This window comes from Cucurbita pepo, chromosome LG17 (assembly GCF_002806865.2).
Source record: "Cucurbita pepo subsp. pepo cultivar mu-cu-16 chromosome LG17, ASM280686v2, whole genome shotgun sequence".
Lineage (NCBI taxonomy): Eukaryota > Viridiplantae > Streptophyta > Magnoliopsida > Cucurbitales > Cucurbitaceae > Cucurbita > Cucurbita pepo.
Window position 1 is genome coordinate 1230576 of NC_036654.1, and position 11996 is coordinate 1242571.

At 33.6% G+C, this 11996-nt stretch overlaps 1 protein-coding gene across 1 annotated transcript; it reads right to left on the bottom strand.

Annotated features, from left to right (window-relative positions):
• Nucleotides 1–3628: 3628 nt before the first annotated feature.
• LOC111778364 (repetitive proline-rich cell wall protein 3-like) lies at nucleotides 3629–4146 on the bottom strand. Its single transcript, XM_023658141.1, has one exon. The coding sequence runs from the start codon at nucleotides 4111–4113 to the stop codon at nucleotides 3838–3840; it is 276 nt and encodes a 91-aa protein (XP_023513909.1). The 5' UTR covers nucleotides 4114–4146; the 3' UTR covers nucleotides 3629–3837.
• Nucleotides 4147–11996: the final 7850 nt, after the last annotated feature.

Below are 11996 nucleotides of genomic sequence, written 5' to 3' on the forward strand. Positions count from 1 at the left end.
ATTTAAAGGTTCAATTATTAAGTGAAAAGAGTAAGAAACATAAACAGTAATTAAATAAAGTACAGTTTTGTCGGCAGTGAAGTATGGGACTAAAATTTAAAAGTAGGGAGGACAAAGAAAAGTAGAAAATCTTGAAATTTGAGCCAAATGAATTCAAATTTCAAACTTGTGGGTTTCTTTTTCACTTGCTTATGTTTCAATCTTTATAAGTAACTTCTTACTTACTCAAATAAATATATTTAGGTCTGTAATAGCTTAAGCTCATCATTAGCAGATATTATTCGTTTTGGTCGGTTATGTATTGTCGTCAGTTTCACAGTTTTAAAACACGTCTATTAGGGAGAAGTTTTCATACTCTTATGATGAATGCTTCGTTTCTATCTCCAACCGATGTAGAATCTCACAATCCACCTTCCTTGGGGGCCGGTGTCCTTGTTGGTACACCGCCCAGTGTCTGGCTTTGATATCATTTCTAACAGTCCAAGCTCACCGACAGTAAATATTGTCCGTTTTAGCTTGTTATGTAACACCGCCAACCTAATCATTTTAAAACTCATCTACTAGGGAGAGGTCTCCATACCCTTATAATGAATGTTTCATTCTCCTCTCCAACCGACGTGGAATTTCACAGGGCCAAATTGAAACTGATAATTTTGGACGTTGAGTTTCAATATGAAAATAATCTAATAAATAACACTCATTATCATAAAATTAAAAAATGTGGGTCATCAAGAGGTATTTGGCAATATTCTATTTATTATTTCTTATAGCTGTTAGAGCAAACGATTGTATTGATTATACTTACCATTGCTCACCCATTAAAATATTTACCTTTTTTTTTATAGTCAACTGCAACTTCTAATCCTCATAAGGGAGAGAGAAGCCATTAAAAAAGAGGGGAAAAAAAAACTCGAAAGAACTTATTGGAAATATACTCGATATAGTTTCTCATTTGAAAATATATACTCAATACATGTATCATCGTTGGAGTTGGTGACAAGTACGATACAATCTTTTAATAAGCATACAAAGAGAAAGAAGAAGTAGAGACTTGAAAGGGAAGGGAGTGGAATCTTTGTACGTTGATGATAGTAACCAAAGAACACAATTAGATTGGGAAATGGCCAATTACATCAATGTTTCGGCTGTCTGTGGTTGGATATACAATAATTTGAGTATTATTGGAGAGCTGAATTATTGATGCACACCGCATCCAAATATATTGTTTAGAATCTGGAAAGATGGGACTAAAGTAAGAGTCAACAGTACTGGAATTCATCGACTGCTTGTACGTAGTCAGCCTTCTGGATGGCCTACGGAGCTTCCCTTTGTCGGCAGATCAAAGGAATGGGTACTGGATAATGGAGTTGACATTAAAACAAACAATGCATAAATGAGGTCTCAATTCGACCAACAAACTCAGTAGATTTAGGTCATTTATGTTCTTCTTTTCATCCTACACGTTTAAACTTAATTTCTATTCGGTTCCTAAGTTTAGTTCAATATTTGAAGTTGAATGATGTGGAATTTGGTTCTACTTAGTCTCAGTATGAAAAGAATACGTGCAAAAAAGTTTCAGTGTGCTTTGTTTGACACAATTCTATGTCGAGTAACCTCGTAGGAATTTTCATATAAAGCATGCATGTAACAACTCAACCTCACCGCTAGTAGATATTGTCTGCTTTGGTCCATTACGTATCGCCGTCAGCTTCACGATTTTAAAACGGTCTACTAGGGAGAGGTTTCCACACAATTATAAGGAATGTTTCGTTTCTCTCTTTTACCAAGGTGGGATCTCACAATTTGCCCCTTTGGGGTTCTGGTGTTGGCACATCGACCAGTGTTTGACTCTCATACCGTTCGTAACAGCTCAAGCCCACTGCTAATAGATATTGTCCATTTTGACCTGTTACGTATTGTTGTCAGTCTCACAGTTTGAAAATGTGTCTCCTAGGGAGAGACTTCCACAATCTTATAAGAAATGTTTCATTCTTCTATCCAACTGATGTGAGATCTCATAATATAAGTGAAGACAAATCATTCTAAAAGAACCTATGTTGGTCTTTGGGAATAGTTTTCACTTTTAGAAACTAGAAGTAAGTAACTTGACTATATTGCACGGGGGATGTAGAAAAACGATAGGATTAGTAGGTGCTGAATCTGAATTTTAAATTTCGATCTAAATCTTAAACACAACTTTAAACTCTAGTTAGCATATATTAACACCATGTCAACATTTCATTAGGTCAATTAACACCAGTTGTACTAAACATTCGTCACGTTACATGCGGTTGAATTTTTAAGAAATATGTGCTTAAAAAAAAAAAAAAAAACTCAATAATCGTTCAAAGTGAAGGTATGATTTTTGGTGATGAATTTTCTAGTTTTTTCCTTCTCCAATTTTCAAAGAGAAGTGGAAAATATTAAGTGATGGGGTGATTATATTTTTGATAGTATGTGAGGTTGCTTATGGTAACGTCATGCATGACTAAAGCAATGAATGGCTGAAAATTATAATACAATGGGAACAATGAAAATTATTCCCAACTTATTTCAATTTATTTTCTTTAAAGTTTTGTTCGGATATTAAGGGGTGTTCGACAAATTTATGACCTGAAAAATTCGATAACGATCAACCCAATCTAATTTGTACGATTTAGGTTTAGTTACGAATTATTTAGGTCAAATTGAGTTTCAATAAATGGAAATTTTATACATTAGATTGGTGCATCCGTTCTCCTAAAACTAGATTGGGTTGTATTGAACCTACTCAAATTTATTGTCAATTTTAAAAAATATATACTATTTTGTTGGTGGGGTTAGATTCATAACTTCAACTTTGTTTTATCTACTTGATTTCCTTTCTTAGTACTATACCTTAGGACTGTACAGCAACTTGCACACTCAATATAGATGAATACAAAAGAACGGTACAACATCTTGCATACTCAATATAGATGAATACAAAAGAACGGAGAAAATGCAATCAGTCTATATTGATAACTTCAAGTATGTACTGACTAAGGAATATATGTATGATTTAGTTTATTATATATAATTTTACCAGATATAATCATCTACTATATATAACTATCTACCGTATAGTTTTATTATACTGTTATTTAATATATATGATTATTTACTATATATCTTATCTATTATATGTATATCTACAATGTATAACTATAAGCTATAAATAACTATCAACACCTACCCTAAAATGACACTTCTCAAGTTTAGTACTAGATTCACATCTTCTCGTTCTTAAGACCCATTCAAGTTGATTTAAGAAAGTGATGAATGTTTCAGGAACTCGGTAAATCATTCCAGAATATATAAAGTCTTTTCCATCATACGTAAAAAATGTCATCATGAACTGATAAAATATTGTCGGTGCATTTATAGAGTTTGAAAGGCATATTTATGAAATCAAAAGTTTTGAATGAACATGTAAAGTTCTTATTGTAATATTTGATTATAGTTGAACTATTCGTCAATCGATCGCAAGGGTTGAATTAATCTCGAGGAAAACGACCACGACAGGGGAGCAGGTCCAGCCGTTGTGGAGAAAGAATAGAAGCAAGCTAGTTATTTTTGTGGCGGAAAAAGCGTGAAGTTCCATAAAACGAAAGAAAGAGACATAATATAACTTTTTATTGAATGATAGACGAGAGAAGTGGAGGAGTATGGAGACGTAACACAACATATGGCACATGCCAAATTCAAATTAACATACTACACAACTTAAACCTCGTAAACTTACCCTAAACTTGGGAAACTTGGGCGCCGCCGACTGCAGCGGCGCTTATTTCATAGTCATAATTTTGTGGGTGGCGTTTAGTTGGAGGATGGTGGGTACTTCTTGTATGGGGGGCGTTTCTTGTATGGTGGGTACCTCTTGTAGGGTGGGTACTTTTTGTAGGGTCGCTTCCTGTAGAACTTGGATTCCTCATGCTCCGACGCAGGCTCGGTGTCGGTGGCGGTGGTGCTCGGAAGCTTTTGGTTGCTGACCGGAATCACTTCATGGGCAGAGTCGGAGGGATGCTTCAGAGCTTGAGTGGTGGTAAGAAGCACCACTGCGAGGAGAAGCAATAGGAAGTACTTGACAAACATTGTGGCTTTTGGGTTTGAGCTGCCTGTTTGGAAGCTGAAACTTGTTGGCTTTTTATAGGAAAACTTGAGGTTAATTTTAGAATTAATTAAATTATAAGATAGGTACTTTTTGTGAGATAGCATATCCGTTGAGTAGGATAACTAAACACGGAAACCTGTCTCTAGCATACGTGTTTCAAAAACTCTTAGGAAAGTCCAAAGAGAGTGGCGGGTTTGAACTGTTATAAATGGTATCAGAACCAGACACTGGGTGATGTGTCAGCGAGGAGGCTGAATCCCGAAGGGAGATGGACATGAGGAGCCAAACACCGAGCCATATGCCAGCGAGGAGGCTGAGCTCCGAAGGGAGGTGGAATGAGGGGCCAAATATCGGGCGATGTGCGAGTAAAGAGGCTGAGTCCCAAGGGGTGGACATGAGGCGATGTGTCAGCAAGAACGATGGGCCACGAAAGGAGGGTTGATTTGGAGGGGTCCCACATCAACCGGAGAAAGGAGCGAGCCCTAAAGAGGGGTGGATTGAGATCTCACATCAATTGAGGAGGAGAACGAAAAACTCTTTATAAGAGTGTGGAAATCTCTCCAATATTTAAAAACCTCGCCAAAACGTGAAAAAGACAATATAAGGTAGCAGTGGGCTTGGGCTTAGACGGTTACCATTTTCTTTTCCTTCCTATAAACATATCAAATAAAATCAAACTTTAACCTTTTTCATCCAAAATTTAATTTGCAAGTTTAGAGATATTATTAAAATAAAATATATAATTAATTGCGTATATTAATTTAAATAATGTCCAAGTGGCTCTCATTATCACAACACTAGTGGAACGATCATCCACGCAACCACATCTTAGATTTCATATTAAATTCTACAGCTGCCATAAAAAACAAAATATTTCATATTGAATGTCACTGCAACCATATCTTACTTTTTTAATAAATTATAACTTCTTATCATAAAATATATTAGCTTCATATTAATATTATTTCTTTTGATTTTGAAAAAAATTTAATAAAAATATCTAACATGTAACGCCTTATGCCCAAAATTTGGAATCCGAATTCGGTACCTGATAGTTCTATCATTCCCATTACCTACTCCTTGCTTCTTAAGAGTGGAGATTATTTCCACAAATCAACACGAGTCCTTCTAGCATATTTTGTCTTCACTCACATTTATCTTCAAAAAGTTTTCCACATGTCATCGAACATAAAATTGATCCAAGCAAAACGCTTAACTGTGAAGTTCTTATGATTGAGATACAGAAAAGGAAGGTGAACCTTATTAGTATAGGTAATAGCTTTCATTTCGTTTAAATCTTTTTTAGTCATCATATTCTCATGACCCATCTCATTCAGATGTCGATCTTTCATGTATCCATCCTTTATTCGGATGTCAAAAAACATATCGACATAAATTTAGTATCCGAGTTGAAATATCGATATTCTTCACCATAAGTTAATTAATTCTTGTAACGATCAAAACTTTACAAATGTACTTCAACTATTTTCAATCCTCCATTAAAATTATCTAACTATACATTAAAATATTGAATAAATTGTATAAATTAACGAATATTTAAATTATTTGTCACCGATTCAAAAGATAAATTGAGTGATCCATTAGGTAACTCGGGCTCAATGAGTAAGCACCTTTAGATTAAAAAAAAAAATCTTTTTTCCTACTTTTATCTATCAATCATATTAAGACAAGTTTAGCATTATTGTGAGATGCGAAAACACCCATTTTCATTAATGAGATTGTTCCTGAGACATGGTCCATGTTTTTTCTTTTTTTTTTTCACGAAATTAAAAGTTGAACGACTTAGGTACTAATTTAGAACCATTTGGATCAATCTAAATAGAAACAAGTGGCAGCCCACATCGAGTAGATATTGTTCTCTTTGAACTTTCCTCGATATTTTTAAAGTGCATAGGACAGGGAAAGGTTTCTACACCCTTATAAATATATTTCGTTCTCATCTCCAATCGATGTTGGATCTCACAATCCACCTTTTTTTGGAGCTCAACGTTCTCGCTGGCACTCGTTGCTCTCCAATTGATGTGGAATCTCACAATTAACCGAAATGGTTGAGTAATTAGGGAGAAAAAGAAAAACATAAAAATAACTCTAGCCCAAAACCCTACATTAGGGTTTCGCTCACTACAATAATGATGTCCAACGACCGAGCTAGTTAGGGTAACACTAAGGGTAGGGTATAAATTTGATTGCTAGTTAATAATATTATCCAAGTGGCTCACATGGTCTTATGGTCACATCAGTAGTAGGACAAGTAATCCACTCCAGCCACGTCTTGGTTTCCATACCACATGATACAGCTGCCATACATGACCATAAATTAGACGCTGACATTTTTGTCTTAAAAAATTATACAAAAACTTTCATTATTGCACTAAAATATTAAAAAAAAAAAAAAACTCAAAATATATTTTTAAAAAAATTAAAGGTTTTTTTTGGAATAAAAACCATCAATCTATACCCCATAAATCATCTACCTCCCATTTTCTTAAAATTTAAGAAATTTCAGAGCTAAATATCTAATTTCTTTAAACTTATTTTGAATTAAGAAATTTCTTATATTTATGTTCGGAAATGCTCTAAACGAAAATTTTGGTTTTTATTTAAATTCATTTTGAACATATGTGCTATGATTTTGCTTTTTAGCTTCTTAGAAAAATCTCATACTAATAATATAGTGTTTTTTTTAGTTGAATTGGTCAACCCGACCAACTCTTAAACCAACGTTGTAATGCTTTCATAAACTACCTGTTGTTCGAAAGTATGATTTATTATTTTAGTTAATATATTGTATACACATTTATGTAATGATATTAATGCAAAAAAAAATACTAAATTGAAAATTTGAAAACTAAGGAAAATGATTGAAGTGTTGAGATACTGAAAATACAATGAATAAGCAAGTGACCCACATTGCCAATTTTCCACACACAGTTCCATTTGCTTGCAAAATTTTAGGGTCACAGCCGCCACAATTTGTTTTTTCTCAAGAGATATAGTTGCCATAATTGACCATTTCCTTTAGTTGAAGGATTTATACAATATCTCTTCATTTTATCTCCTCTAGTTTTAAACTTTTTTTTTTTTAATTTATTAATTTAACTAGATTTGTATGATTTGACATGTAATGTATTGCTTTCAGCCTTACGATTTTAAAATTGCGAGCCTAGAATCACGTTGACGCACCGCATGCTATCTGACTCTGATACCATTTATAACAGCTTAAATTCATTTCTAGTAGATACTGTCCGTTTGGCTCCATATCTCGTTACATATCGCCATCAACCTTACGGTTTTAAAATGCGTCTACCAGGGAGAGATTTCCAACTCTCATAACAAACGTGGGATCTCAATAGCCACCCTCTTGGGGTCCCAGCATTCTTGTTGGCACCACCCGGTGCCTAGCTCTAATACTATTTGTAATAGGAAACCATTTACCTATTAGCAAATCTTGATGTGGCTATCGAGAATCAATAGCCATAGTCGATTGTTTAAAAAACAATGAGAGCAACAAAGAATCTAACCAGGAACTCAGTACAAATTCCACTCGAAAATCAATTGACGCAATGAAGTCGACTATTACAAAGTTGGTTTGGTTCATTTCAATCTATTTGAGTTACTAATAGAGGGTGGTTTTAGTCCATCTTAACTCAATTGATTTTTTTTTTTTTTTAATTATAATGAATCCATCACTTTTACTTTCAAAGTATTACATTTAGAGAGAAATTAAAATATTTATTTTAGTATAAAGAAAAAAAAAAAAGATAATACATCACCTTCAAACGTTAACAACATAATAACTATCTTAAATTTGAAATAATTTAGATAGTCATGTAGTTAAAATATATATGAAGTAGAGATAGAAGGTTGTCTCATGTGAGTCGAAGTGCTTACAAACTAGACCGGACAATAACAATTGCATATAAGAAAACATATAGTGATGCATATTTATTCAACAAAGTTGGATATGCTGGCATTTAGTTGGAGGCGGGTGGTCTCCGTTTGTGGTGTCGACCCGGTGGTGGCGGTGGAGTTGGTGGCAAATCTGGTTTGGGTACTTTTTTTAAGTGTTTTTTGATCCAATCTTTCCCTCGGTTTATGACTCCTCCCAATCCGTGAGTGGTGGAAGAAGTCACTTTCATGTGGGTCTCGGGCGGGTAGTATGATCGAGCAAGACATCGAGAGGAAAGGAGGAGGAGGCCAAAAAGAAGAATAAGGAAATATTTTGGAGACATTTTTTGGGAACTTTTGGTTTGGGTTAAGTTGGTTGTTGAGAAGCTCAAACCATTGGTGCCAATTTATACCAAAACTTAGCGTCATTTTTTGCAATTAACTAATTATTAAGGCTATTTTTGCAAAGAAGATTTTGTTCTTTTACCCAAACAGTACAGCCGCCATAATAATGGGGGGAGTGATGAAAGCATATGATTTTTCTTAGAAACGTCAGAGTTCCATTTATTGTTACACCCGTGATTGGAAATTATTGAAAGATATTATCTTCAATTATCACCATTTTTTTATCACATTTTTAAGAGAAAATAATAATTATTTTTTTTTCATTAGGTTAATTGGGTGTGACCTAGTTCAATCGGTAATTAAGGCAGCTTCCGTGTAATAGTAACGATAATTTTGTTTAATGGAGACGAAAGGGTTGAACAATTCTGTGTTAGGTGATCTCTTAAAAATTTTCATACAAAATATGTGAGGGAGGACAAACATGTACTAAAAGAACACGCATTTGTTTGTGTTGATAGAACTCTCTCTTAGAAGTAGTTCAAAACATGTAAATAACTTGGCCATGTCGCAAAGGATGTAGCTGAATGTCGAAGTCATTAGATGTCAAATTTGGATTATGGGTCTTGATCTGGATCCTAGGAATGGGGTATTACATATGAGATACGAGCAGTACACTTCCTAATAGGATATGATTTATTGACAAACTAAGGATTCAAAATTCTAGTAAGAGAAATCGTCGCCTTAATCATCTTGTCACCTTCAACGATTGTTTTTAGCGCCGTTGTACAATAACAACCCTCTCGACTCCGTCTTCTAGTTCTTCGTTCCTTCAGTAATTTTTTCTTTAATTAGTATTGACGTGAAACGTGTTTAGTTGGATTGGTCAATCTGACCAATCCTATTACTCCATTGTATCATGAATGGTATGATCAAAGTACCGTTTATTATTTTAATTAATACATGGTGTACACATTCATGTAATGTAATGATATAAATGCAAAAAGATTACTAAAATAAAATTTTGAAAACTAATGAAAATGATTGAAACCGTAGAGATACTCAAAACAATGACTAAGCAAGTGGCCGACATTGCCAATTTGCCACATCTTTTTTCCTTTTTAATTTTTCCCAAGTCATAGCCGCCATTATTTGACCATTTCAAAGTCAATAGCTACCTAAATATCATATCAAAGCCAGAGTTTTTAATACCATGCAAACATGTTTAATAAAGGCTTAAAGAATTAATACTAATTATTATCATGGGTGTATTTTGATTTGAATCAAGTGTGTTGATGTTCAGAGACGATGAAATAGTTAAAGTGTTAAATATAAATTCTTCCTGATTAAAGCGTTAAATAATAATACTATTAGAGTTAGATGGATTAAGTATAGAAATGTATTGTAAAATCGAAGACCTAAAACCACTTGAAAAATTAGACCAACTTTTCATGCACAGATGATCCGTAGTTATCATAAGTTAAGAATCACAAACGAAACAATTTTCATGCACATAGATGAGTCCAATACAATGTGCATACACTCATATGAGTAATTGTCATTCATGCTTACAAATGTTTCATAAGTGTTTCAAAATAACATTTTTTATGAATGTACAATTGTTGGGTTTTTTTTCTCTAATTAAGCCATTGTTACTTTAAACCCCTTAAATAATGTTGTTTTGGTTAATTTCGATCGATTTAAATTATTAAAACAGTATAATTTTGGTCAACCTTAACCCAAGTAACGTTATGTTCTTTCATTACCTTTGATTTTTTTTTTTTTTTTATCCTTAACTTTTTAGAGAGAAAAGTTTAGACGAGAAATTCAATTGTTTATTCAATACATCATATGAAACATAACTGTACTTAAATTGCAATAATAACAACATATTACATAAATGTAAACTTTCCATAATCATCCATCTATCTTAAATTTGAAATAACTAGGACATTCACTTACTTAAAATATAATATCTTATGAATTTTTTAGACACCAAATGAAGTAGAGATAGATGATTTTCTCATCATATGAGTCAGAAGTTCTTACAAGCTAGACCGAACAATAACAATTGTATATAAGAAAACATATGGTGATGCATATTATTCAACAAAGTTGAATCTGCTAGCATTTAGTTGGAGGCGGGTGGTCTCCGTTTGTGGTGGCGACTCGGCGGTGGTGGTGGAAATGGTGGCAAATCTACTTTGGGTTTCTTTTTGAAGATCTTTCCGATCAACTTTTTCCATCCGCTCGATAAGTGAGTGACAGAGGAAGGCACTTTTATGTGGGTCTCGGGCGGGTAGTAAGATCGAGCAAGAGATTGAGAGGAAAGGAGGAGGAGGCCAAGAAGAAGAATAAGGAAATATTTTGGAGACATTTTTGGTAACTTTTGATTTGGGTTGAGTTGGTTGTTGAGAAGCTCAAACCATTGGTGCCCATTTATACCAAAACTTTGGGTCATTTTTGCAATTGACTAATTATTAAGGCTATGTTTGCCAACTGTTTTTTTTTTCAAACAGTACAGCCACCATAATAATGGATAACTTGGAGCTTGGATCTTGATAGAAAAGTGAGGAAAGTTCAAGGAAAAAATGGTTACTTTGAAAACAAAAATCGTTTTTTACACGGTATAAATCGTTGAGTCAAAGATCGAAGCATTCTCCTGCATTTTCTGCGATATGGTCACAATGCGCTTAACTATAGAGTTCATATGATTGAGCCACCGAAAAGAAATGTGTATATTTTTTGTCCATTTAGATTTAGTCTTGGTTCATCCCTATACCATTCCTTTATTATGCTGTCACATAAGGTTTCCTTTATTTTCTAAATTTAACCGATTTATATTATTCTTGTCTAAATTATAAAATAGAAATGGTTAATTACAAAATTTTAGGTTCTCTTATAGCTAATTAGAATCAATAAAATGTAATTATCTTTCAAGAACATACTTATTGAACTATTCAAAAAACGTGTACTCAATCTATTCTGAATTAATCGTTATTCTAGTAACCAAATAATTTGGTGATGGCTTTTAAAGTTTTTTTTTTCTTTTTTTTCAATTTGCAAAGACAAGTGGAGAAGAAGAGATAGCCTTTCATGTGATTTTTCTTAGAAACTGTCGAGAGGTCCATTTTGGACTGCCATACACTCTTAATTGATTATCTTCAATTATGAGCATCCAATATTCCAAATTGCTACCTTTTTGACTTCACACATCGGTTTTCAAAATTCATTCAATCAATTACGTCTCATTCACCTAAAGGTAATGTATAACGAACCATACACATAATCATACGTGCTTAACAAAGTAATAACATACATCAAGCACTCGGAGCACATATGTACAAATTTCACGTCTACAATCATAAAATGATTACATATAAATAGTAGTAAAGTATATGAGGATGACAAACAAAGCTAGAAAATTCCATCANTAAAGTATATGAGGATGACATACAAAGCTAGAAAATTCCATCAACTAACAAGTCCACTTACATATATTTAGTTAGTATACCTATGCAAAGGTATTCTTAACCTATCCATCAAAGAATAATTTTTACTAGTATGCATGTACCACCAAGCAAATCCTACGAGTATTACTTCCTATTTCCGT